The sequence below is a fragment of the Drosophila gunungcola genome, assembly GCF_025200985.1.
Source record: "Drosophila gunungcola strain Sukarami chromosome 2R unlocalized genomic scaffold, Dgunungcola_SK_2 000004F, whole genome shotgun sequence".
Classification (NCBI taxonomy): Eukaryota; Metazoa; Arthropoda; class Insecta; order Diptera; family Drosophilidae; genus Drosophila; species Drosophila gunungcola.
Genome location: NW_026453167.1, coordinates 2,764,247 through 2,790,735, shown reverse-complemented (window position 1 = coordinate 2,790,735; position 26,489 = coordinate 2,764,247). Strand labels below are relative to the sequence as shown.

General features: G+C 39.6%; 3 protein-coding genes, 1 long non-coding RNA gene and 4 other non-coding genes across 10 annotated transcripts; 5 read left to right on the top strand and 3 right to left on the bottom strand.

Annotated features, from left to right (window-relative positions):
- The first annotated feature begins 167 nt into the window (after nucleotides 1-167).
- LOC128253702 (uncharacterized) lies at nucleotides 168-1,231 on the top strand. Its single transcript, XR_008267480.1, has 2 exons — nucleotides 168-830; nucleotides 908-1,231. It is a non-coding gene; the product is annotated as an uncharacterized LOC128253702 (long non-coding RNA).
- On the bottom strand, nucleotides 1,166-26,005 carry LOC128253699 (SET and MYND domain-containing protein DDB_G0284059). Of its 3 annotated transcripts, none has more exons than XM_052982310.1 (7): nucleotides 25,778-26,005; nucleotides 3,290-3,597; nucleotides 3,165-3,228; nucleotides 2,901-3,032; nucleotides 2,490-2,837; nucleotides 2,188-2,430; nucleotides 1,166-2,131 (listed from the first exon to the last, which is right to left on the bottom strand). In XM_052982310.1, exons 2-7 carry the CDS (start codon nucleotides 3,333-3,335, stop codon nucleotides 1,261-1,263), a joined length of 1,704 nt encoding a protein of 567 aa, XP_052838270.1. In that variant the 5' UTR covers nucleotides 3,336-3,597; nucleotides 25,778-26,005; the 3' UTR covers nucleotides 1,166-1,260. The 3 variants fall into 3 exon arrangements, with proteins under 3 accessions (XP_052838270.1, XP_052838268.1, XP_052838269.1); XM_052982308.1 differs by lacking the exon at nucleotides 25,778-26,005 and adding an exon at nucleotides 7,200-7,237; XM_052982309.1 differs by lacking the exon at nucleotides 25,778-26,005 and having other exon boundaries at nucleotides 3,290-3,715.
- Trnat-ugu (transfer RNA threonine (anticodon UGU)) lies at nucleotides 4,008-4,079 on the top strand. Its single transcript has one exon. It is a non-coding gene; the product is annotated as a tRNA-Thr (tRNA).
- Trnat-ugu (transfer RNA threonine (anticodon UGU)) lies at nucleotides 4,614-4,685 on the bottom strand. Its single transcript has one exon. It is a non-coding gene; the product is annotated as a tRNA-Thr (tRNA).
- Nucleotides 9,143-9,214, top strand: Trnat-ugu (transfer RNA threonine (anticodon UGU)). The gene has a single exon. It is a non-coding gene; the product is annotated as a tRNA-Thr (tRNA).
- Nucleotides 11,973-25,817, top strand: LOC128253700 (uncharacterized). Its single transcript, XM_052982311.1, has 5 exons — nucleotides 11,973-12,489; nucleotides 19,203-19,312; nucleotides 23,420-23,823; nucleotides 23,887-24,888; nucleotides 25,217-25,817. The coding sequence occupies exons 2-5, from the start codon at nucleotides 19,235-19,237 to the stop codon at nucleotides 25,596-25,598; spliced, it is 1,866 nt and encodes a 621-aa protein (XP_052838271.1). The 5' UTR covers nucleotides 11,973-12,489; nucleotides 19,203-19,234; the 3' UTR covers nucleotides 25,599-25,817.
- Nucleotides 14,991-15,062, bottom strand: Trnat-ugu (transfer RNA threonine (anticodon UGU)). The gene has a single exon. It is a non-coding gene; the product is annotated as a tRNA-Thr (tRNA).
- On the top strand, nucleotides 21,580-23,340 carry LOC128253701 (persulfide dioxygenase ETHE1, mitochondrial). The gene is made up of 5 exons (XM_052982312.1): nucleotides 21,580-22,326; nucleotides 22,381-22,525; nucleotides 22,594-22,957; nucleotides 23,016-23,134; nucleotides 23,191-23,340. The coding sequence occupies exons 1-5, from the start codon at nucleotides 22,171-22,173 to the stop codon at nucleotides 23,244-23,246; spliced, it is 840 nt and encodes a 279-aa protein (XP_052838272.1). The 5' UTR covers nucleotides 21,580-22,170; the 3' UTR covers nucleotides 23,247-23,340.
- Nucleotides 26,006-26,489: the final 484 nt, after the last annotated feature.

Sequence of the window (26,489 nt, the reverse complement as noted above, 5' to 3'; positions counted from 1 at the left end):
AATCAAAGCTAAACGAACTAAAAAAACATTTAACAGACCTCAATATTAACGTTCATTTTTTGGCAACAAATCTTTAATTTGCTTCATTTTTACATATGTAGTTAGAAGTTAAAATTAAATTAAACTTTTGGATTTAAATATAACATAACAAATACAAAAATATTTATAATTTGTTTTTTTTTAATGTTTTACACATGTTATATTTTATTAGTTTAATCTAAATTTTTAATGATTACTCCAATTTTTATAATAGAATATGCATAACGTTCAAAAAACAAATATAAATATAGTGTATACAATATCAACGGCCCGGCGCCATTAGTCAGCAGTAATTTTGAACAAGAATTTAATCAGCTCTTGTTTGTAAGATGATATATATGAGCTATGACTGTAGCTCTACAGCCAAAACCCAAGCTAAGCAACTTGGGATTGACAATCCGTTTCAGTATTTGCTCTAATCAGCTCAAGTCAACACTGTTCGCTAAACATGAAGTCTCTAGCAAAAATGTTCTTAATACTTTTGTGTTTTTTAATCGCTGGAATTTGGGCACAGGATATACCACCAATGCCTCCAGTTGAGGATATATCGGAATACCAACCAGATTCACCTAGAACTACAACAGAAACTACCACAACAGAAGCCTCCATAACAAAATCCTCCACAACTTTATCAACACAGCCCATCACAACTTCAACAATACTACCAATATATCTGCTTTCCAATGTTCAACCTTCTTCTGCCGAACATGTCAAAAACCCTTGGATCCGAAACAAAAGTGCAGAAAAGTGTTATCTGAAAGACCAAGAGGACTATAATAAGAACAGAAATGGTAAGTGTGGTGAAATAATTTTGCAAAAATTTGGGCAAAGTTAATCACGCTTTTTCTCAACCATTTTTAATTTGTAGAAGAGAGCTGGGAAAAGACGACAAGCTGTTATCGCTGCTGCTTCAATGACGAAAATTGTGCCGGCGAATGCATTAAAATTCACGATAGGCCTTGCTTATGGCAAGATTATGCACCTGCCGCACATGTGCTTCAAAAAAATATGGTAAAATTTAACTAAAGCTGGAAGTAAAATACAGTCAGTTCATTGTTTTAGCAAAAGATTTGCAATCCATATATTTGAAAGTGAATGTGTAATGTTTTATTTGAGGACGACATAATTTAAAACTGTAAAACTCATTTATTTGTTTTTAATATTTGCAATTAAAAGTCTTAAAGTCGCAAAACATTTGTATACATTTTGAAAGTAATCACTCTAATCCAGAGTATATACATTGCCCAAATTGAGGAAGCAGTCCTTGAGGTTCTGCTGACTCTCGCAGAAATCGGGAAAAGGCGGGGCCAGCACTTCATACATAATCCTGATCAGATCAATGAATTTTGCCAGGGCCTTGGAGTATTCCCCTGTCTCGTACAGCCTCTTGGCTGTGCGCGTCATCATCTCGGTGTCCTGCATGACCTTTAGACCTTTCAGGATGTTGGTGATCTCGCCACAGTTCACACACTTGACCATGAAGTCGTTGCAACTGGGTGGTACCTCAATCACCGCCGTACAATTATTCGGGGCATCGCAACGGAATCGTATCACATCCCGAGGAAGATCATCGAAACGGGGCCAATTGTCGATACAGGCATCGCAGGAGCACTCGAACCAGTAGAGCTCCTTCAGACGCGCCTGGCGATCCGATCGCTCATCTTGGGTGTACATTGGTCCATAGTTCTCATTGATCGGAAGTCCAGCTTCGATGGGTCGTACACTGTTTATGTGGATGGTGGTGCCGCGGAAGTAACGCACCACGCCCGGATCACAAGAGTGATTGAACAGGGCCAAGGTGGGATAGATGGCTCCGCCAATGAAGATGGACTTCTCCCGGCCAGACGAACTGAATTTGTGAAGCTCCGCCACTTCATGAGTATTAAACTGGATGAACTGCAGACTGCGCAACACCAGGGAGCATATAATGGCCACCTGATCTGGCTTGGGCTCCAATCCAAAGTAACCTCCGGCCCGGAGGCATTGTGTCAAAAAGCGAGCCATCAGGACGTGCTGGAAGAAATTGGAGGGCTGCCGTTCACCCTGATGTCTCTCCAATTGAGCCACTCTGCGGAAGTCATCCTTAGGTAGGCTAAGCAAGATGAAATTTAATTTAGCACTAAAAAACTAAGAAAGTAAAAAACCCACCTGATCAGCTGCTCCGGTGTCAGCTCCTCATCAATTGTTGGCTTTAAGTTGAGGAAGTAATCCAATGGCTTGCTGGCAATGATCCTCAAGGCAATGTGATTGTTAATGGAGGCACCTGAACGCCAGAGAATGGGAACTATTCCACACTCGTACTTATGAAACTTCTTGGAGGCCTCTTCACGACATTGTTCCGAGCAATAGAGAACATCGGCACAGCGAGGACAGGCCACGGGAACCACAGTCCTTGGGGAGAATAGATTAAAAACAAGATCTTTCAAGGTATAATTACCAATCTATATTACCTCACAAAGCAATTCTCGCAGTGAGTCTTGGCAAACTTTTCCAGCAAAACTGAGACAAAAGGTCGCTCCACTAGCAACTCTTCACCGGGCTTTATATTTGCAGAGGCTCTGGCATAACGACCCTCCTGTGGATTGCTATCGATCCTCACCAGAGGACTCACTATTTCATTCTCCAACTTAACTGGTTGGGCTTGATCCAAAGCTATCTTCTGTTTTTGCTGTTTGGCCTCCTGTTTAGCGGTTCTTGGATCATGGCTCAGCATTTTGATCATGGTCATGGCATCCAAATTGAGTTTGGCGCGCTTGTCAGAGGTCAATGTGGAGTCATCCATGGTGGTGATACACTTTCTTCGGGAGTATGTGTAGATATAGTTAGGGTAAAATTTTTGATTGCCTTTGAATAAGACTCACTTGAATGCCTCAATTGTATGTGGATAGTCCTTGAGAGCCATGTAACAACGAGCCTGACGTTCGTACAGCTTGTAGATCAAATCCTTGGGATAGCCTAGATCTAAGGCTCTTCTAATATCAATCAGGCATTCTCTGCAAGTAAAGTAAATGTTAATAAAATAATTAACTATACCGTTTTCAGTTTAAAGAAACCTTTTGGAAGAAGAACTTTCTTTACAGATCAGCCATTTATAGTATGTTAAGTACTTACAACTACATACTTACTGATATTTCTGCATGTGGTACAAAGTGGCCGATCGATTAGCCAAAACAATACGTATCTCTGCCACTGAAGAATATATAAGGCTATTAGTACTGTCTAGATCAACTATTACTTGTCAACCACTCACCATTTTCACTGGGCAGCGCCACATAGCTTCTGGTGTACAACATCATTGCCTCCAGCCACTTCTTGGCCTTGAAGGCGGAGGTGGCCCGCTCCTTGATCTCCGCCGCTAGAGTAGCGTTCTTGCCGGCGAACTCCTGGTTCACCACCAGGTTGGCATCCCCTGCCTGCACCCAGGGCAACTTTCCCACATAGGCCACGCGCTCCTCATCACTCTTGCACGATGACAATTTGGCAATGTCCGACTCGCAACTGGAACCCGCCTGATCCTTGAGCTTCAGATAGTATTCGGCAAAGAAGCCCGTCTTCTGGCTAAGTGGAGTTTTCATTTTATCTACACTTTTCAACTCAAAATTATGCAAGTTTAAAGAATTTTTCAAAATTTTTCTGTACTCTCGGCTAGAAAACTGCAGATGAACTGAATGGGTATATCGGGAAAATTCGACGACAACGTGTGGTATAAAAACAGCTTTTTGGGGATTTATTTTTAGACGAAGAGAGTGAACCAAAGAGAAAGCAAAGAGAGTGAAAGGAAAAAGATGAGAGAGCTCAACATTTGTTTACTAACAAAAATGCCGACACATGCTAGTATACGTAGACGTATTTACCAAACACGGAAAAGCATTAACGAATAATTAAAACTCATGCTAAATTTGGCAAAAAAAAATTGGGTGGAAAATGGAGGAGGGAGAAGTGCGATTTTTGGCAACGCTGCGTTGTTCGCCTCTTTAGCTCAGTGGTAGAGCACTGGTCTTGTAAACCAGGGGTCGTGAGTTCAATCCTCACAGGAGGCAGATGGGATCTGCATCTTCAATTAGTTCTCGGGATATTTTGTTAATTTTTGATGCCCTAATATTTTAAGCACAAGCTTAAATAATTTGAAACCAATGCCCTGTATATAATAAAAAGTTAACAACAATAAATAATAATATATGGGTTTCTGGAAATCAACCTAAGTTAAAAACTAATAGAAAAGATAAGTATCAGCGAAAAATCATTATTTAATTGAGACTTTAAATGTTTCTAAATACTTGAGAAATATAATGCTAATCGGAGTGTCAAAGAAAACTCTTCCAACCAAATTCTGATTACATTTTTATAAACCTATGTATATATAATATCAACTATCCACTAATTTTGATTGAATGAAATAAAAAACAAAAAAACCATGATTATTAAATAAAAGCACGTTACCAATAAAATGACAGAAATTTCTTTTGGCCAACGTCAGTTGGCAACAGCAAAGGCAAATATCGAAATTGTAAAAAACTCAAAACTAAAAGAAATAAAAATAAATAAAATAAAAAAAAAAAGTTAACAGGAGAGCATGCCTCCTGTGAGGATTGAACTCACGACCCCTGGTTTACAAGACCAGTGCTCTGCCACTGAGCTAAAGAGGCTTGGGCAAGGCGGCCGGCAAAAGTGAAACTTCAACTGAGCGCAATTCGCTGGCAGTTGTTGCTGTCTGTTAACATATGCTTTTCGCGGGTAGTTCAAAAAGTTGTAGTTTTAATTGCCGGGTACTTTGAGAAATTGGCTTCGTGTCAAAGGAAATTAATGTCGGCCTTATCTGGCATCGGCACTTGAGCAAACGGCAGCTGACTGAGTTCTTCGGCTGATGAAGACAAGTCGAAGTTCAAAGCGAATTGCGGGTGTGCAGCTTCGAGTGGCAATTTGTTATGGGTAAATTGTGAAGAATTGACGTGGGAAGTGGTAGATGCAACACCTAATTGTGTCACTGGGTCTGCAAACTGAATTCTGTTTTATATCCTCTAACCAAACACAACTGTACTTCTCGATAAAAAAAGTTTCCCATATCGAATTACCTTTGTTAAGCCCTTTGGCATTTAAGCCGTATGCAAATGATGTAAAGAAAAGGTGAAATGCGTAAATTACAGTGTCAACATTACAACGCCCACTTTGGTAAAAATTCGAATCGCTTTTTTCGGTGTCCCGCCGTGAAAATGCATTATGCACAAAGGAAAGCGAAACCCAATACCAATGGTAAGGGTGCACATTATGCTGTACAAGTATGTAAATTTCGCTAAGCTGTTGAATCGCTCCCCGCTTTTGACTTTCGGGGATGTATAACCCCTTTTGTGGAGTTACCAATCCGAGGTGGTAGTGTTGGAAAACATATTTCCGTGGCTGACAAACTGGACATGACAGCTTGTACATCTCGTACATCTCGGCCCTGTCATCAATCATCAATCACGACGGAATGAAGAAGGGGTGTTCTGTGTCAAAAACAATGTAATCATCAGGGCTTACAGCGGATCAGCAGCTGTCACTTGTACGCAGAGCGACTTGTAGTACAGTAGAGCCACTCAAAGGATGCCCCCGTGTGGTCCTGATTGAACATTGTCAATACTCGTAATCGCAATGTTTATGGGCTGTCATCCCAAGCGCAAAATATTTATCACTCAGCCAGAGTTGCATCCTCTCCACTGCATCAAAATCAACCCCTAATAATTGGGTATTGTGCAACTGCATTTCGGGAGTTTTGAATGCATTTCGAATCGCTTTCGTCCAGTTTTTGACCCTGCCTTTGAAACTGGCCAATGCAAATGCAAATTCAAGCGGAATAAATGATGCATCCCCCTCTCCACACGTTTGCAAAAAGCCGCCAGTTAATTACAGTGTATTTTGTTATTTCCTCTTTCCCTGCCCACCTTTTTTTTGTTCTTTATCGTTCTCGATTGCTCACACACATTTATTAAACTTCCGTTGCATTTGCGTTTTTGTTTGTTTTTATACCCTTCTATTGGAGTTCGTTGCCGCTCAAACTGTTTTTGGTAAAACTATTTGTTTGATTTCCTTTTTTACAAGTTCAATATTTGTCAATTTTCTGATAATAGCAGTCATTGACTTGAAAATTGATTTATAATTGTTTTGTTTTTATTTTATGGGTTGGTGTTGTATTCGATGTCGAAAACGTGCCTATGAAAACATATGTTTACAATATTTGATTTAGTAACTTTGGCTAATTACACTTTTAAAGGGTATTTAAAACAGAAATTTACCTAAACTAGCCCTCTTTTTGTTTGCATTCTTTATTTTGCAATATACTAAACTTCCGTTTTGCATTGTCGTTGTGTGTCTGCTATTGTCAACTCTTTGTTGTCAGAGGGTTTTTCAGCATGTATTCATGTCAACTTGATTCGCACTGAAAACTCAGTCAGTTCACAGACAAAAATTAAATAAAACCGAAATTAATTGCAGCAACTAAATTGTGTTTAAGCCAGGCTGAACACCTTCCTGTCTCAGTTTGTCGGCAAATAAACAAAAATGGCTTAATAATTAAAAGCCATTTTTCTCTCGTAAGCCACATGCATTTCAATTGTCGCCAAATGTCATTAGGTGGGCGACGCATTTGGCTGTTGACATTTGGGAACGTCATAAATAATTTATAACAGACTTTTGCGTTTTGGCCATTGTTTGAAAAGTCTTGAAAATGGATTTTATGGATCTTGTACTTGATTGCCAGCTTGGGTTTTTTATTTGCTTATGTGCCAAGTTGGTTTTTTATGCAAATTAAAGTGTGCCACTTAATTAATTTTGAACGATCAGATAAGCATTTAAATTAATTAAGGTCCAAAGTGATCGGAATCAAGTTGTTTTCAGCCGATATACAAGTTTTTGGCTGATTTGTAAGTTAATGTCATCTAAATATCATCAAGCGAAGGTAAATCACACAAGAGATAATGCTAAATCAACAAATTTGGGACAATAAATTGAGTGCTGACTATGAGATTAGGTGGTGACCGAATATTAAATGAACTTGGTTTATCTTGGAAAAAAGGTGTTGGAACATGATTATTAAATTAGCTATGAACATGTGTATAGCTTAAATATAGAGCTCTCTCTTAAGATAGAATCAAAAAATAACAATCTTTCAATGGTATTTTACTTACCAAAATTCCTGGGTGATTGACATCGGCGAAGAACTCATTCAACCAACTTTTCAATCAACACTCATTGTTTTGAGGATTACTACATTATTTTCCTTTCATTATAATTTTTCTTGAGCTGTCACTTATCCATCAACGGAAGGAATCAAATTTCAATTAAATCCTCAACTTGAGTTTTCATTCAACTCTTTCCTCCGCTTTACGACAAAGCACAAACATTTTCTTCATTAGAATTTTCTTTTCAGTGATTTCTTTTCCTTATGCATTTCCCGTACAACCAACAACCTTTTCTCCACATGACTTCCCCTCGTTTTTTGCTTGAAAAATGTCGCTGAGGTCAATGGATGTGCACAAAAGCCTTAATTCAATTTGATTACCATTAGGGTAAACGCATTGCGTGGAAAACTCTTCAGACCGTAATCAGTTCAAATTAATTAAAAACTAAAAATAATAAAACTCAGACGAAAAGAAAGCAAAACACGAACCAAAAATGCAATGCAATGTGTTTGTGTTTACAAAGGCAACAATGGAAAGTGCTTCAGCTCAAGTGGAAAACAAAAGCTAAATGAAATGAATTTTCAAACCGATGAGGGGGTTGAAACAAAACCGAATTTCAAAGAGCGGCGTCGGCGGCAGCTGGCCAAAAGGGGAAAAGGCGAGGGAAAAAGGGGAAAAGGCACGTGGCGCATGCGCAGGACCTCGATTTGGGTCGGGATCATAAGCTGTTACATCCAGCCGTCTGTCGTAATACAGTTACAACCTGAGATTGATTGGTAAGAGCAGAGGGGATGAAGATCCGAAGTGACAGACTGTGACGAATTGCCTCGAGCGGATGCTTTTTTGCCTGCGATCTTTTTTCGGGATGCTAATGACGACGAACCATTGATGTAATGTCCTTTGCCTGTCAGCGGGTATTAGCCTCATATTTCTCTATCCGTTGTCTCTCATTTTCCCTTGCAATTTTACACTAAATCAGGCAATTTTTTACCCAATTTTTTGTGCTCATTGTTTTCATTTGACACTTTTCGGATTGATTGGTACAAAAAATAGCAAAGCGACAGGGAGAATTAGTCAGCTTATTGCCTATACGAAATCCTTTTTTTGCGGTTGAGGTGTGCTCGTTTTAATGCGATTTAATGGCAATTTGGGCACCTCGGATAATTTTAGGCAATTCATTTATCCCTCGACACATTAACGACAGCTGTTAAAATTTTACAACTCAGCACGCGACAGTTGCTTGTCTTTTTCTTGCCTGATCCTGCTGTGAACTCTTCGATTTCAGACCCAACATATGGGACCTAATCGATGGTAGTTTCTGGGGAAAATTCCTGACCCGAACCGCAGTTGATTTTAAGGCTGGTAGCGAAGCGCAAAGACCGTTGATCCATTTTGCACGCACTGCTGCCTCGAAACTGAAATCGAACTGCACTCAACGCAAGCCCCATATATGTACATACATATCTCTCAGATGCGTGGCAATCAAAATGATGATGTGAAAATATTTGCTCATCAAGCATGTCGTCTTGGCTTTCAGGGAAGACCTAATGGCTCCATCTTGCCAACAGGTGAACAGGCTGCCGAATTTCTTTCTTTTGACCCTAATTGTCATGGGCCACTGAAGCGAAGCGCCCAAGAGCCGATCTTAATGTTGATTATCCGCTGAATGTGTGTAATTTTTGTGAAATTAATATCCGGTCGGCCTGACCTTGTGTCTTTATACCGCCACTCCACCTTTCTCTTAATTGCCTTTGAAAGCATTTATCAGCTCGGCGACAGTCGACGAAAACAAGAACAAGAGCAACTTCAACTGTGTCAACATATGTTCTTGTTCTTCGAGCAGATACAAAGATATAGATATGCTGATATATAGTAAAGTTCTCGCACAATGCAAGCCAAGCTCTCACCGAGCAGTTAAAATTCGCTTCTGGGACGCCCTCGAAACGTGGGCCTCTTTAGCTCAGTGGCAGAGCACTGGTCTTGTAAACCAGGGGTCGTGAGTTCAATCCTCACAGGAGGCATGCAAGACCCCCAAGTAATTACCTTAGATTGCGAGGGAGTTGACCATAAAATTTTTTGGGTGCTCTGGGTTTAAAAAAAATGAAGACACCAACGGGAGACCTAAAAAGCGTTTCATATATGCTGGAACTTTTTAAGTGGAGTATCATTGCTAAGCTCGGATTCATAAGATAAGTAAAGTTGATATAGCAACCTTCAGTTCGTAAGGTTTTTGGTTAAAGAAAGGTTTTATGATACACTGTTTAGTAGAAATATTTTTTTTGCAATTCAAATAAGTAATTACAATTGCAAATGTATTACTTGCTATTCCAGAAAAAATATACAAAAAAAACTTTAATTTATACAGCTAAATGCAATACGGGAAGGGAAGCGGTACATTTTTAATAGTTAAACACTTAAACACCTAAAACTTATTTTAGGGAACGGCCATGACAACATTCCCTCACTCTCCCTCCTGGGAAAAATTCCACATTTTCTTGCACAATGCGCGCATTACATTAGCCCAATCCCCTTAATCGAGGGCACCTGTCACCTGCCGCAGGACTTGGAAGCACTTGAAATAAACGCGATCAAGTTCCGCTCCCATTGCGCTTAAGCTGGCGAGACAATTTATGTCGTCTCGCGATCTTGGAAATGCTCCATGGACACGCACACCTCAGGAGATACGAAAAAAAAGAGGATCGGCAGCGGAAAATGTGTCCAGGTAGAGCAAGTGTAGTGTTTTCTTTATGACGGCATAAATTCAGTTTTAATTGAGGTTGCAAGCGGCTACTTGTTTGGCCATTGGAATCTCATCCACTTGGCATAAATTACGAAAAACAGGGCTCCCCCCTCTGTTTTCCCATTTTTCAAGTGCCACAGAATGTACGAGTTTATAGTGTTGGCTTGGCCTTTGGCCCCGACCTCCGCCTCGATTTCAAAACCAATCCCAAAATCCCAAACCAATCTAATTCTCGGAAAACCAAGGAAAACCCAAAGCAAGTCAAGTTTTTCCAGCCACTTGCGGTCTGTTCTTTTTTTGTGTGTTCGTTGTTTATTTTGTTCGGGATGAAAAACCATAAAAAGTGGCCTCGCGGTACTGACAGCGTCAAGTGATTTTCCTTTGTTTTTCTTCTCGGAGAGGAAGTGTTTCTTTTTTTGGGTTTTTTACTTAACGACAAGCAACAAATATCTCTTCGATTCTCCGCATTCTCAATCTTTTGTCTTGGTTGGCTGAAGAAACGAAAGATTGAAGCAACAAACGCGTATGGAAATGAGCTGAAGCCGCTTTCTGTGGATTTGGTAATAGACGCGGTCTAACGGTATAGCACATTTCACTCGGGCGTTTTGATTTATAGACAGTGGCCCTGCCTCACATTAGCTAATCGAAACGATATCAACCCGTAAAAAGTTTCGCAATTAGGCGGGCAGCCGAGGGTTAAAATATAGCGCACTTGAAGCGCGCGACAGGCGCAAGCGTAATCCGTTTTTTTTTTCCTGTTTTAATTTTTGTTTAATTTTGATTTATGCCTGCTCTTGAATCTTTGGCTCCGCTGGGTATCTATTTGGGTTGCACTTAATGAAGGGAAATACAATCAACGCCAGCCAGCAACCCCTACGCATGCCGATTTTACCCCCGATACAGAGTAAAGGGTTTCTTTTTTCGGGATTGTTGTGATCATTTTAATTGACTTTGCGCACGAGCGGACTCATCGGACCGAAACGCCGGAGATAAAAGGCAAATAGAGGGCACACTATATAAGCCGCGAGCCATACCATATGTCGATGATTTTGATGGCGTGATGCAACTGGAGCAGCAGGCAAATGAGCAGTTTAAGATGCATCGCAGCTCGATGCATCGTAAAATCTCGGATCTCGGATCTCGGATGCAGCGACAGCTGTCAAAATAGGCAAAGACACCCACCGAAAAGTCGAGGGAGTGGGGTTCAATGCACTGGAACTCTATTAACCATTAACCATTACGATTGCAGCGGGGGTCGGTCGCACCGCACACACTATAACCCAATAAATCCGGAGACCAGTGCACTTCGCAAGTACTCTACTCTGCTCTCAGTTTTACAACCGCTCTCTCAATTGCTCACCAACCACCAGTTTTATATACTCAGCTATTTTCAAGCCAAATAGGTTTGTTTTCTATTTTGTAAAAGATGGCATTTTCTCAATACTGTTTTTAGGTCTATAAATGAGTAAAAACTAATAAAATATTATTTTGATTCTTAAAATATTTAAAGGTTTTTTTTTTAAAGAAGATTACCCACTAACTCGACCAAAACATGTGGTATAAAAAGTCTATTATTGCTGGGCTACACCCAGGCTGATGCATTCATAGATAAAGATACATTTTTCAAATACTGTTACTTGAATGTTGGTTAATAAATGTTTAAAATTAATTTTCTGATTTCAATAATATTTTCAAAAATCTTATATGACTAAGTTCTAAGGTTATAAAAACCAATTTTAATTGTTATAAAAACCAATACCTAAAAATTGATGAAGGCACGTCGGTTATTACAGTATTTATGTCTAAAACTATAATTCTCCAGAGATTCGGAGTTTATTGATGCCATTTTTAGCTATTTTTGCCTAAGCCCAATGCTCGACATAGCTAGTTTTGTAAAACATGGCGGGCAACACTAAACATAGAGAGAGGGTGCAGAGGTGAGAGACCCAAAGAGTCGTAGAGAGAGAGAAACCCAGAGAGCGGCTTCATGTAATGCCCGACTGCCGTTCAAGTCGTGATGTTCAGACTTCATCCAAAACTCGACGCGATCGGGTGTGCGCGCACTCTCTCCGTATAATCCATAGTCGACTTCGTAATTAGTTCTCTTGGACCTTCTTCCACTAACCTGATCGGGAAAACGGATATTCCACTCCTACAACCTACGTGAATTTGTGTGTTTTGTTTACCTATTCCATTCGAGAGTAAATTTCCTGTATCCTCCATAAACCAAGAAAACGCACAGAGGAAACTCTATAATTAATTAAACTGCTGCAAGCGGAAAAAATAAACCAAAAAAATTAAAACTAAATGTGCCGATCGCGTTTTAGTAACGGTTTCGATGCGGTTTCAAACAATCGGTTTAACCATTGACATCATTGATTTATGTCCCAAGTGTAAATAATTCGCACAATACAATACACCAAATTGAGGCTTTCCTCCCTCCGCAAAAACAAACCAATCAAATGCAATGAAATGAAATGTTGCCATTGATTTGCGCACATTGCCATTGTTCAGAGTTATTGGTTGACTTTTAACTGGGATCCGTACTTTAAGTTGGTAAGTAGTTTTCATCGGCAATAACAATGGCTTTAAATAAAGAGCGAAAATCACTTGTGGAAAGCGAAAGGTTAAGCAGCGATCAATTGTTGCATTCTAAAAATACAGTACGGCCTCTTTTGAGCAAACGGGGTCGTCGCAGCAAAAATAATAGTGATGATAGAGCAATTTTGTCTTTGTTTTTTTCGTTCTTCAGAGGGCCACTCCTCCTGAAGATCTTAACTTGGAGTTTGTCTTGCATAATCCCGTAGAGCGTCGGGTAAACGGTTCTGATATCTGAATATTTATGGAGAAACTTTCGAACTCTTTTATAACACTTCTCTTATCATAACAAAAGCGGCAGGGAAACTAAAAAAAAAGCTCGCAAATAAATTAGTCAGCCGTCTATTAAAACGCAATTTGCCTTGTTGATGAGTCGCAGATATGGCTGTAAACAGTATGTTTTTGCTCATTAAGCCCTAACCAGGTTCAAAGGTCCACAGAAAACGCGGATGAGGAGAAAATGTTACATTGAAATTCTTCCAAGCAGCCACAATCAATCAGTCAAATATGACTCGATCTCTGACCATATAATTACGTATGAGAATTTTGCGGTTGAATCACAATCCACGAACTTGATACGTTCTCGAGACCCCTTTCAAATCGTGTCTTAAATGCAGTGGCAGGTTCTGTCTGTATCTCAGTCTACACATCACCCATCTCGCTTTTGTCATTAATTTTAATTAGATATTTCCTTTTGGGAATCGCTGACTGCATTTGAATGACAATTGATCGGCTTCTAACCAAAATGTATTCCCCGTTTCCATTTCTTCATTGAAATGCCTAACCCTTTATCGACAGGACGTCTTTGGGGTCTCTAGAGTGTCATTTACATATTCTTCGGATTCTTTTGGCTGTTCGTCTTTGACTTTTGTCTGCTGTTTTGATTTTTTCAATGCTAACAACCTAATCAAAGTTTGTTTTTCGGCTTTTTGTTGGATATGTTAATTTTCGAATGACTGTATTTTATTTTTATGTGGGCTTCATGTCGTGATTTCTTGTCTACGTATGGACTGAGATGCATCAACGCATTTGTCTACAGACTTTTGTTTTGTCTACTTCACCCATTAAGTGGGAATAGAAAGCCAAGATTCGGGTAGATAACTTTGCATACATCGTCGACCTCAGCATGTTGACTATTCGGGCTAACTGTTTCGGTTGCGGTTTTCACTTTCATTCAGAGAGGCGCTGTAACAATTAAAACGAGAGCTGCAAATCTATATCTCTACAATATAAACCATGACAAGACTATCGGGCATCGATTTCGCTTTCGTTTCGATCGTATTTCCGATCTCTGGCCAGGGCAATTTGCACTTTCATAGAGCGCCTAATCAAAGGCCCGCTTTCTAGAATTGATTTGCATAAGTGATTTGTCCAGTGCGGAGACAACTTTCGCGACCCCAATCTGCATCTCGATCTGAAGACAGCTGATATTCTAACTGTGAACGATAAACACATAGCCAGGAAACATACCCGAGACTAATTGCCAACTGAAAATGATGGGCAATTATCAGCTGAAATAGAAACAGCTGCAAAACCAACAGTGATCACTCGAGAAAATCATTTAAACCTTTGATATTTTTGAGCTCAGCTTGGGCTCATTGTATGAAGTCCATAAATTCAAAACTAATTTCTGTTAAATAGCAAAGGCAGTTTTTTAATGGAATACATTCAGATCAAAATTAAAATAAACAAGAATAATTACCTTTTATTTTAAAATTGTTATCCAACTTGAAATTATTTGGTTTTTATCATTTAACTAATTATAAAACGAAGCTTGTTGCCAAAAAAGAAGTGACCCTCACTGCATATGCTCACCGTTTATGACATAAGATAATAGTTTATTAGAACAAGCAACAACCCAACGACCTTTTCTTTGAAAGTCTCTCAAAGTTCAGTTTATAAAAAGAAAGATATACCCGAAAACAAACAAACAAATTTCCATATTGATGTCAAGTCTATTAAGCATATTCTTGGCCAGTTGTCAAGCCATCTTAGTCCGGTCAGCTCCATTTGTTGGCCATGTAGCACGCAGCCTCCGGGGCGATTAAAATTATCAATGTCGGGGCTGCGCTTGTGACACTTGTGCACACATAATAATGCCCGACAAGCCAGGCAATTGTCAAGCTGGGCTAATTTGTGTTTTGCCGCCGTGTGTTAGTGCCAAGAGAAATATTTCAGCTCGTAAATAACTCGAACAGACAGGGCGCGCAGGTGTTGGGAAACTACGAAACTAGACAGGGGTTAAGGTTTATAGGAAAACCACATTGAAAAACATAAAAACAAACTTAATTTGGCGTCATACCCGCAGGGCCAATGTTTATTCATAAAGGTTATTAAAACACCAAAATGTTACAGAAACTGAATTGAGGTAATTTTGATAATTGTTTCAACCTTGCTAAAAAGCGAAAAATAAACATATATCAAAGAAAAAAAATAAAAAAAACTGAATATCAGGCTAATGCCTCCTGTGAGGATTGAACTCACGACCCCTGGTTTACAAGACCAGTGCTCTGCCACTGAGCTAAAGAGGCTCTGTTATACTGCTGGCCAAAGCGCGATAGCTCTTAACGCAGTCAGAACGCTTCTAACAGCTGGAAAAAGTTAACATAGCTTTGCTAACTTTAACAGTGCCAAAAGCTGTTACCATTTTCCTCATTTGCATCTACAGTCAAAGCTTCGAATCAAGTTATTACGCGTTTATATAAACAACTATATATTAGAACCAGGTGTCATCTCCATTTAAGTAATTGAGCAAAATAATTTTGCATTGTTTAACAACTTTGTGGGCGCGCACTGAGCTCATCTCGCAACAATTTTGTAGGCGCGCTTGGTTCGAAAATAATAATAAACAAGTAACAGCAGAGGGGCGGGCAGATAACGCCCCCCTCACAAGATAGACAGAAATTCGATTTGATTTCTAAGCTATTGAATTTACATAAAACTCGGCATTTGATGTGTGGGCAGATGTGTTTTAGCGTATACGCAACAAACTGTCAACATCCGAACGGACTGCATATGATACATGGCTTAATGGAAGAAGATTCGATTCAAGATCTCGATCTCTGTTGATTGAAATTTATTGCAAGATTCTCAGCGTAAACCGTTTGAATTCGAGTTAGAGACGATCCCCTGGGACCTTGGCGAAATCAATTTCATCTAAAGCCTGAGAGAAATGATAAAAAGCTGAATAAACTTGTCATCATTTCGCCGGCTTTTTGGGTCATTTCGTGTGAGATCTCTTGGCTAGACCGGAAAATTCGCATCCGAACAAGTTTCACTACTTGGCAACTAAAAACCACTGGACATCGTTCCACTTGCGTGGCCATCAGCATCGAAAATGCAATTTGCAGCTTGAATTTAGGTGTAACAGTAATATACCACAATTTGCAGCTTGTTCTTGACTGGAAAACATTGTTTGTGCTACCTTGAGTCAAATTGCTTCATAAACTTGGCTTTTTGTCAGTTTCACTCTTCTAACTCTTGCTTGAAACGCCGGAAACGCGCTCAACATAAATGAAGTCCAAATGGAAATGATTACAGGGCTTAGTGTTCTTTGGCTAATAGAGATGATAGCGTGAGGTAAGGTGTGGGCTTTGGAAATGTGTAATTTTCTATACGATAGCATTGGTAACTAAAAATTAAAAATCTAAAAAAACTGGTTTATGGTTTATGGTTTGCCCAAAACTGACAATAAAACTGTTAAATTGGATTTTAAAAAACAAAAACAAAGGTTTTCCCAACAGTGCTCAGTGTGACATTTAATTAACTTAAACTATAAATGTGATGTAGATCAGCTCGTGTAGCTGACAGGCACAAAGACTTGAAATTTGTTTAATTATATAGGTTTCTTACCCTAAGTTCTCCCCAGGTAACTCTCCCTAATAACTTGATTATGGAGTACAAGTACTTGTTCTTGGTCTGGCTGCGCTTCAGTGGTTTAAGCGCCCCCATGTTGAAGACCCGGGGCCTGGGAAGCAAAAGCACCTGATCGCGGGTCTCGCTGCACTTGCTCTCGTTTCTATAAAAATATAAATATATATAGAGACAGACACGGGGAACCCTTCAGAGTTGGGCACGCAAATTGAAGAATAATAATTACATGCATAGAAGTCGACTCTCATATGTATACGTATAGTTAAGTATGCTGAAGAGGGTATAGTTGAACGATCTTCACGGTTGACAGAGCTTTCCCACAGCCAATTGAGGATTGTAACTGACACTGCTGCAATTTGGCGAATGGTAGATACTTTGTAGATTCCTGACAGATTCTTCTCCCCAGTTCCCCATAATTTCAGCTCATTAACAAAGCGCTCTAGCAAAGTAACCAGCCAGCAGAGAGATAGATTCAAATCCAGTCGCTAATGTGCGAGTACTCGTCGTGGTTCTTATTCAGAGCTCTCTAAGCAGGTCTCTTTCCATCCATTCACCATTCCACAATTAAGCATTAAGGCGAAATTAGATTAATGGTAGGCCCACATTGGGCAAGGTAAGCTCCCCTCGTCTCTTGAGGCTTTATCTAGTTCCTGTCCCAACACGCAAGCGCAGAGAGATAGGCCCCAAAAGATGTGTTTAGATGGAGTTCTAAGCTAAATTTAGTAGAACGTCGCTTGCGGCAGTGCCAGCATGATCATTATTCTCCAAGACTAATGACTTGCTTGCTTAGGCCCAAGCCCAAAGCTTAATAGTACAATGTCAAACAGATGCTAGAGATACAGACTCCAAAGCTAAGAAAGATGTACTTTGTGGCTTAAATACAAGTAAGTGTTCGGAAAAAAAGTAAAATTATTTAACGACTAAACCATAAAAAATCGAAAAACTAAATTTTTTGGTAATATAACCATCAAAGTATTACATTTTCAAAGCCTTGTTTAATTATCTACCAAACTAATGGTTGAACACAACACATCGTTTTAAAAACTTTCATCGAAAGTTTGCCTTTAAGCTTAGCAGCTCATTGGTTATGGGTGGGAAATTTTAAAGCAACGCAATGTGAACTGCTTTTTCATAGAACTGGTTCTTTTTTAGCACTCAATAAAAAAGAAGCTAACGGTACGAGTATAAGCCCTCAGCCCTATAAGACACATTTTATATGTCACAAGTATCCATGACAATTGCAGTATGAATGAAGCGCTTTGTCTTCGAGTGCCGACAAAGGCAAACAAGTGAAAAGCCAGAAAAGCGGGAAATGTTGTCTTTGCCGGCACATTAAGTAATGTGATCTATGCAACCTCATCCGCAAGATACAATCTCGAGAGTGTGTATCTTGCGGCTGTGCATATCTGCATATCGAATGAATTTCTTTGTTGGGCCCCTGAACCACCGAAAGTGCGTTTTTATACCCTTGCAGAGGGTATTATAATTTCAGTCAGAAGTTTGCAACGCAGTGAAGGAGACGTTTCCGACCCTATAAAGTATATATATTCTTGATCAGCATCACTAGGAGAGTCGATCTAGCCATGTCCGTCTGTCCGTCTGTCCGTCTGTCCGTCTGTCCGTCTGTCCGTCTGTCCGTCCGTTTATATGCAAACTAGTCTCTCAGTTTTAAAGCTATCTGCATGAAACTTTCCCAAAAGTTGTCTTTCTATTGCAGGTAGTATATAAGTCGGAACGAGCCGGATCGGACGACTATAGCATATAGCTCCCATAGGAACAATCGGAAAAATAAATGAAAAAAAATTATAACTTTGCTGTTTTTTAATTTTTTGTTTAGTTCTTCGACATATAGTAATGGTAAAATATTTCCGATTTACGGTTTAAATTTCATCAAAATCGGACGACTATAGCATATAGCTCCCATAGGAACAATCGGAAAAAATAAATGAAAAAAAATTATAACTTTGCTGTTTTTTAATTTTTTGTTTAGTTCTTCGAGATATAGTAATGGTTTAATATTTCAGAATTACGGTTTCAATTTCATCAAAATCGGACGACTATAGCATATAGCTCCCATAGGAACAATCGGAAAAATAAATGAAAAAAATTATAACTTTTCTGTTTTTTAATTTTTTGTTTAGTTCTTCGACATATAGCAATGTTTAATTATTTCAGAATTATGGTATAAATTTTATCAAAATCGGACGTCTATAGCATATAGCTCCCATAGAAATAATAAAAATATATAAAATAACTATCTAATAATTGAGCTGCAAATAATCATAGTTTCAATGTTTTTTTTTAGCACATACTCAAGTAAATCATAATTTAAATGTTTTCAAAAGTATTTAATTAATGCAATAGCTGCAAGGGTATATGAACTTCGGCTTGCCGAAGTTTGCTTTCCTTCTTGTTTATTTTGTTTTTCTGTAACCAGCTCATTTGCATATGGTCCACATTTTCTTAGCGGACCTACAATATGAATGATGAAATGAGAACTTGAAGGATGGTTCTGGTGGCCAATTAAAGCCTCTTCAACGAATCGCAAATGTAACGTGCCAAAGTTGTTAAGCCCGGCGAACCGAAAATTGCAGCCCAATTGTTTTTGCCTCGCCAAGCGGAACGCGAAATTAAAGTGACTTTGAAGCGAGCTGAAGTCTAGGACTGAATCGTGGGGGATGTCCACTTGCCAGCGATGGCCAGGGTTCAAAGTTCACCACAACATATATGTGTATCTATCACTGTCAACTTGAGGTTGTATCTTAAAGTCTCTCTCTGCATCTTCTACTCCATTTCAGAGCTGTAAACGAAGACTGCCGAGTTTCCCATCATGGACACCGGAAGTGTGGTTAGTGAACCGATTTCCGCGCATCATCGCGCCTTCGCCAAACAGAAGTCCGCCTCCATGGTAAGTTCCCTCGATTGCAGAAAAAAAAAACATATGCACCCATGGGCTTATTGTGTAAGACCTAACATAATTAATGCAACATCCATTGGCGGCGAACCGCCCTGGCCCGCCCCTATTGTCTGATTCGATTATGTAAGTGCGCGAATACTATCTACGCTAATTAGATATTGACACGCACAGGCCCGACAAGCAGCAGGCATTAGCATTAGCCATAAACCATAAGCCATAAGCTGCAAGCACTCACCCCAGATACTTTGCATCGCTACACGCTAGAAAGTTGTCGAAAACGAAATTCGCGAATGGGCAAACATAAGTCCCAGATACAAGCGAACAAATACCAGATAAAAACGAAGACATTAACTTTAGTCGAAGATTTATTACTCTTTAAGATTTTTGGGGAACATTATTCAAAACTATTAATAATCTAGGGAGGTTCATCTTCAAAAAGAGTTATCTGTTAAAATTAAGATTTCTTATCTTTCCTGCTTATAATATGGTACAAATTCATTGTTTAGAGCTATTTTCATTTTCGATTAACTGTACATTTTTTTCAATTTCTCAAACTCAGCAACGTAACATTATTTTTTCTGTGTACTATAACCTCTTTATAAAATGGCATTTAACACTCTTCAACGCTTTAATCCAAATAAATGCATATTAATAAAGCGTTGAAAACATCATAAAACATGAAAATGTAAGAGCTCAAAACAAATTTCAACAATTAATTGCAAATCCATTTGATTGCATTTTTAAGCAACACTTTCACGCAGCCCACAATGCAGAGTCATTCAAGCAGTTGCATTCAAACGATTGGTAGTTCGAGTATCTAATCTTTTTAACAAACATTATGTGTGAAATATTGCATTGCCAAGCTGGGAATTTACGTATGTATTTATTTTTTATGTGGGGGAAGTGAGTGGAATAGGTAAGTGTGAGAAAAGTGAAATTACAATTCAATAGACTCGGAGAATTCCACATGTGCTTTGAATTTCCTAAAGTTGATAATAAAAGCGCAATGTGGAGTAATATTGCAATTTTTTCTTTCGAAATGGAAGAAAGTCACTTTGGCAGCAATGATGATGGAAATGAGGTGACCCCACTAATCTTTAACATTCGGCCATTTGGGCCTTTTGTGGGTATATAATATTTCTAAAGATACTCACATGATGGCTGCTTGGCAAATTAGTAGAAAGAAGTCAGACAACACAATGGAACTTTCACTCGCCGCGAAATGATTGAAAGCAAAAGTGAGTGACGAATATGTTTTGTTTGGGCTAAAAATCAAAACATCAGCATCGATGCGAATCATTAAGTGACAGGTGTTTAGTCATGTATTTTTTTAGGCGGGAGGCGCATCAATGGTAATAGCAACTATAAAGAGGCCCAGTAAATTGGCCATATCCAAAATGCTGCACAAACAACTCGCCCCCAAAAAGTGAAGTAATCACAGGCAGAGCGAAACGAAATCAATATCTCGTCTTTTCCTATGCAAAGACCCTACGTATTCCGCACCCCGAACTCGAGCTGCATTTCATACTACCCTTCTCCTAGCGCCAGATTTCCTCACTTACTTCACCATCTACGGTCAATTAATTCCTTCCACAAAATTACACCAATTACTCAACGCGAATGCTAAATAGATTTTCAGACCGAGCTGTTAATGAAAGAAATTCAACTCATAAGTTATGCAAATTTATTTATGATCTGAGCGAAAAGTCATGAAATTTATAACGAAATCCGGTGAATGAAAAAGTTCTCACGTTCACCCCGTGTAGTGGACAATGTCCGGTCTTCTTATTAATTTGGTAAAAATTTCTCAACAACTGCAACTTCCTTGAGGTGGTAGGAAAAAATAAGGTAGGGGTTGCTTGCGAAGGGGTGCAAGGAAGCCTAAAATGCGTTCAGAAGGTGGTTGTTGCAGTTTTTAAGGGTCACATAAGTAAATGCAGCTGAGACAAAACTTTGTAACGGCTTTTGGTTCTTGTGTGTTTAGGAGTGTTTTTAAGATCTTCAGAAATATGTTGAAATGTAACAGAAATGCAACCCTGAAAGTACTTCTTTTGTTTGGTTTTCCTATAGCTAACGTTTCGAAATGAAAATATGCCAGTGTTGATTAAACTATAGTAGAACTAAAAGGAAATTAAAATCCACTTTATAGATCTCACAAATCAACTTATTTAATTGCAGGAAATGTACACTGACAAATAAAATGCGGTTCATGCACCTAATAGATATAGTAGGGAAAAATTATTTAATCTAATACTTCAAAGTAATGCTCATCCAAAGGCATTTGAAATAACCCATTTATACACCTATATTGACATTGAAACACTTATTTTGCTAATCACGTAGTCCAGTCTTGTTCAAAGTTCGAAAAGCTTTCGCTACGTCAAAGCAACAGGTTCCCCAAAAGCTTATAGACGAAGCTCCACGCAACACACCCTAATTCAACTCAGTAAAACTCAACACTTCAGCTGATGTGCCGCTGAAATTTTCTGTGTTCACCAAATTTTTGTTTATTATTGTGTAAATGGTCCCCAATTATTTAATGCTTGTTTACAAATACCGGTTCGCGAGTGATATGCTCTACCTCTGATCAAGTGTAATATTTGTGATAATCGAAAGACTGTAATCGCAACAACAAAAAGTGCTCAATTATCAGTAATTTAATAAATTAGGAACTTTATCAGATGCCATAAGCCAGCTCAATACTGATTAACTATTTATAAGTAAGCCCACAAAAAAATTATCAAGTGAAACGTCTAGGGGGTAAATAGAAATCTAAACGAACCAACCAATTACACCCGAAGTCGGACGGTTAGAAACGAACCTCAAATAGATAGAAACACGATCACAAAATGCGAGTACTTGGCTCCAGTATGCTGTCGGCCCTCAAACGGCTCTCAACGAGAAAACCCCCAACCTTGGTCAGTAATATCCGATCGCTGAGCTCTTTTGGAACCATGAGCCTACCGGAACGTCAGCCCTTCTCTCCAGATTTCTTCTTCCGTCAAGTATGTAATTAGCTACTCTATTATGAAATGAGATTTTCATAGCATTCTACACAGCTTTTTGATGGCGAAAGTAGCACGTATAGTTACCTTTTGGCGGATCTGAAGAATGGAGAGGCTGTGATCATTGATCCTGTGCTGGAACAGGCTAAACGAGATGCCCAGTTGGTCAAAGATCTGGGTTTTCAGCTAAAGTATGCCAGTAAGTCACAGCAATCTCTGTTTACCGATGAATAGATAATTTCATCATGACACCGTCGTGTTTCCTAGTCAACACCCATATGCATGCGGATCACATAACGGGCAGCGGTTGGTTGAGGAAGTTGACGGGTTGTCAGTCCGTAATTGCGGCCGCCAGTGGAGCAAAAGCGGATCGTCACTTAAAGGAGGGAGATCGCATAGATTTTGGGACCCATGTGATAGATACTTTGGCCACACCGGGACACACAAATGGCTGCATGAGTTATGTGATCAAGGATCAGGCTTGTATCTTCACCGGGGATACTCTCCTTATAAGAGGTTGCGGACGCACCGATTTCCAGGAGGGCTGTCCACGAAACCTCTATGATAATGTGCATAGCAAGATCTTCACTCTCCCTGAGAACTTTCGCATTTATCCGGCACATGACTACAAGTGAGTTGTGAATGGAAATACATATATTAGGTATATCTCTTATGTCTGCCAATTCCAGAGGTCAAATGGAAAGCAGCGTTTGGGAGGAGAAGCGCTATAACCCTAGACTGACTAAGGATATCGATGAGTTTGTCAAAATCATGGACACCCTAAACTTGCCATATCCCAAGAAAATAGGTGGGAGTAAACGAAAATCTAGTATTAGCTTCCTTACTAAGACATATACCTTTCAGATGCCTCGTTGCCCGCCAATCGGGAATGTGGAGTGTACGATATACCCAAGGAGTAAACCTAACCCCTGCAGTCTATGGGCAAATGTTTCTAAGAGATCTGTAATCTTTAAAATAAATATACGTAGATTTCTTATTAAAATTAACCCAATGACTTTCTTTTACTTAACTCCCTGACTTTGTTGTGCTTAATAAGATAAACTCACTTCTTTGTTTGCTTCTTTTGTTACAGACCATTCTCAATCCGAAGGGTTGTGGCAGTGCCGTCAAGTACAGTCTGCACTCGACTGCAGAGACGAACCAGGAGACTGCCAGTACCACCACCACCACAAGCCACTGTTCCACAACTGGAAGAAGGCGAAAGGGTGGTTCCCTGGGTGGTACTCTCTCCTCGCGATCCACGCGCAGTGAATCCAAGGAACTGCGATCGGCTCTTCAAGATCGGGAGGCTGTCATCCAAAATCTGCGCATTCAGCTATGTCTGGGCAAATTGCCACGCCCCACGGGGCCACCTTTGGATGAATCCGAAAAGCCGGCGGCTGAGCAAAAACTAAACAGACTGAAAACTGAGGCGGAAAATAAGCGAATTAAGATCAAGAATCTGAAGAGTGCCCTTGAAAAGCTGGACATCACAGAGTGAGTATCATAATAATATGAAAAGGAAACAGCTAGTTAATTATCATTTCATTTTACCCACAGCAATATAGACATTCGCATACGGCAAGCCGAGTTGGAGTATGCACTTGGCAGAGAAGAGCTCCAGATGCTTTCGATTGTAGAGGAGGCTCGTGCTTTGCAGGCCAGGCTGGAGAAATCCAAGCCCGAGGCCCAGACGCTATACAATATTATTAGTTCTGGCGTCACACTGAGTCTACATGCCGTACATGCCACCTCTGGAAGATGGGCAGCTCAACAGAGAACCGATCAACCGGGATACTATGTAGAATGGGCTTTAGAGGGCGATGGTTTGTACAAAGGCGATCGCATCTTAGAGATCAATGGTCGTCTGGTCACCGGAAAATCCAAAGAAGAGCTGCAGAAACAAGTGGGAAACTCTGGCAAGTGCCAGATGGTGGTACTGCGCAAGAAGTCCGTACCCATACCACAAAAGCAACTGGATCAGGAAAAGGAGAACAACATGAGGCTGCAGCATCGCATATCGTACCTGGAAGAGCAGGTGCGGGAGCTCCAAACAGTGAAGGATCATAATCCTTCCCAGCAGCAGCAGCATCCACATCAGCAACATCAGCAGGCATCCTCCAATCAATCTCAACATGTGACCAGCATTAGTATATCCTCACCACCTTCAACGCCACCTGAAAAGCCACTGATCTTTCAGCGGGGCAACTACATAACCACTTTGGTGGGTGGCAAGCCCATCGAGCTGATGGGCGACGACTTAGCCTCCACTCAAACTCCGCCTGGTCATGTGACCAAAACGCTGATCAAGGAGAACACCCACATCGATTTCAGGGATCGTCTGCCGCACATGTACTCCATGCCCTCCAAGTCGCTGTCCGCCTCGAAAATCTCGATAAATAGCGATTCCGCCTATATGCAGCACCATCGACGCGAGAAGGAACGCCATCGTCAGCATCGGGAGCGCCCAAGAGATCCTCTCCAGCAACAGCAGCAACTGCATCGCGAACATCTCATGACCACGCATGCGCGCAGTGTGGAGCATCTTAATCATTATAATGGGTAGGGGTCCAGTTTGGATTGAAAAGCAATCGCAGAACTATTTTAACTATTATAAAATCAATCTTTCAGTTCCTTTAATAGAGTTACCAATCCTAAAATTATACATATTGCACAAAGTTTTTTTTTCAAATTATGAAGACCAAAAACAAGCTAATTTGTAGATAACACTCTCACAAATTGTAGTTATTAAATACTTATAAAATATGTTAAGTCCAATTGGTGGATTAAGTAAAATGAAAAGATCAATTTCAGCTATGAGCATTTCTTATGATGTCTATCATAAATATAATTGCAACCTACCTAACCTTTTCCATCTTCCTCATTCTAGACTTGATCGCCGCCGTGACACGCCCCGTCAAAGTGAAACGCACACTTTAAAGCCCCGCCTCCCAAGCGATATGAGAAGTGTAAAATCCTTGGATTTCGATAGCGAAAACGAATCGAAACCCGCTACAGAGACGCGAAATGCTCGACCCACTCCGCCCAAGAAGCCGCTGCGGTTGTCCCTGCAACGAGCCCAAAGTCTGCAGACCGTAGAACTTCATCCCTGTGCGGATCTCGAAAGAAAGCGACCCATGAAAAGGGTTCACCACAATAATAGCAACAACAAGGGTGGTGGAGGATCACCAACGGATGGGGGTCAGACAATGCTCATCGAGAACTGCACTCCCATGCACACTGCCTCACTGGGCAGACACAAGCTGATATAGGGATCGAAATCCAACCAAACTTAGTGTAAATCAAAGTAGTTTAACCCTCGACCGTCACCAGCTGACGATTGGACCCAAAAAACAGGCGGACATGTGCAAAATTATACTTAAATATACAAATAAATAAACAAAAACCCAAATGGGTTGTAGTAGTAGCGTAATTTTAGTATTGTACTTACATTTTATAACAATAAGTAGGGCTTGGCTATCATCTTATAGTATTGGCAAAAACCAATAATAGAGATTTTTTGTATGTATGTATGATGATTTTATTAGCACAATTTATCAATGAGAATACACGAATATTTTTACGTATTTATGTGTTTAATTGGAAAACTGGATCTTAGCCTGCTGGAAAGGCAAACCTCTTGGTATCTATCCTTTTTTTAAGACATTTACAATAGGGGCTTATTATTTATTTATTTATGACAAGTTTTCGAGTTTTAAATTTCTATCCAATAAATTCGGAAAGGAAATTAAACACAAAATTTATTTAATGTAAAGAAGAAATTTTATTGTTAAAAGGATATTGAAATGGGACAACGGCTTATAATATAAGATAAGGTCCAAGAAGTAGAAATATTTTAAAAGTTATTTCATAATGTTAAGATGATTAACACCTAAAATATTTGGTCCGTAAAGTCTGCCAATATTTCAGACCTTTATTGTAGGCACGAGCCTGGCACACATTTTGGGTCGCTACAGTGATAAGGTATTCAATTGAAAAGCACGTTAGCGTGTCTCCGCAGCACCTTTAATTATTTTAAAGAATTTGCATTGTGTGGAAATGATTACTCAATATATTGTGTTTCTAGTTTAACTAATCAGTGAATAGGGTATATATATATTTTGTTAGAATTCTAAAAAATAGGTAAAATTGATCAATCTGCA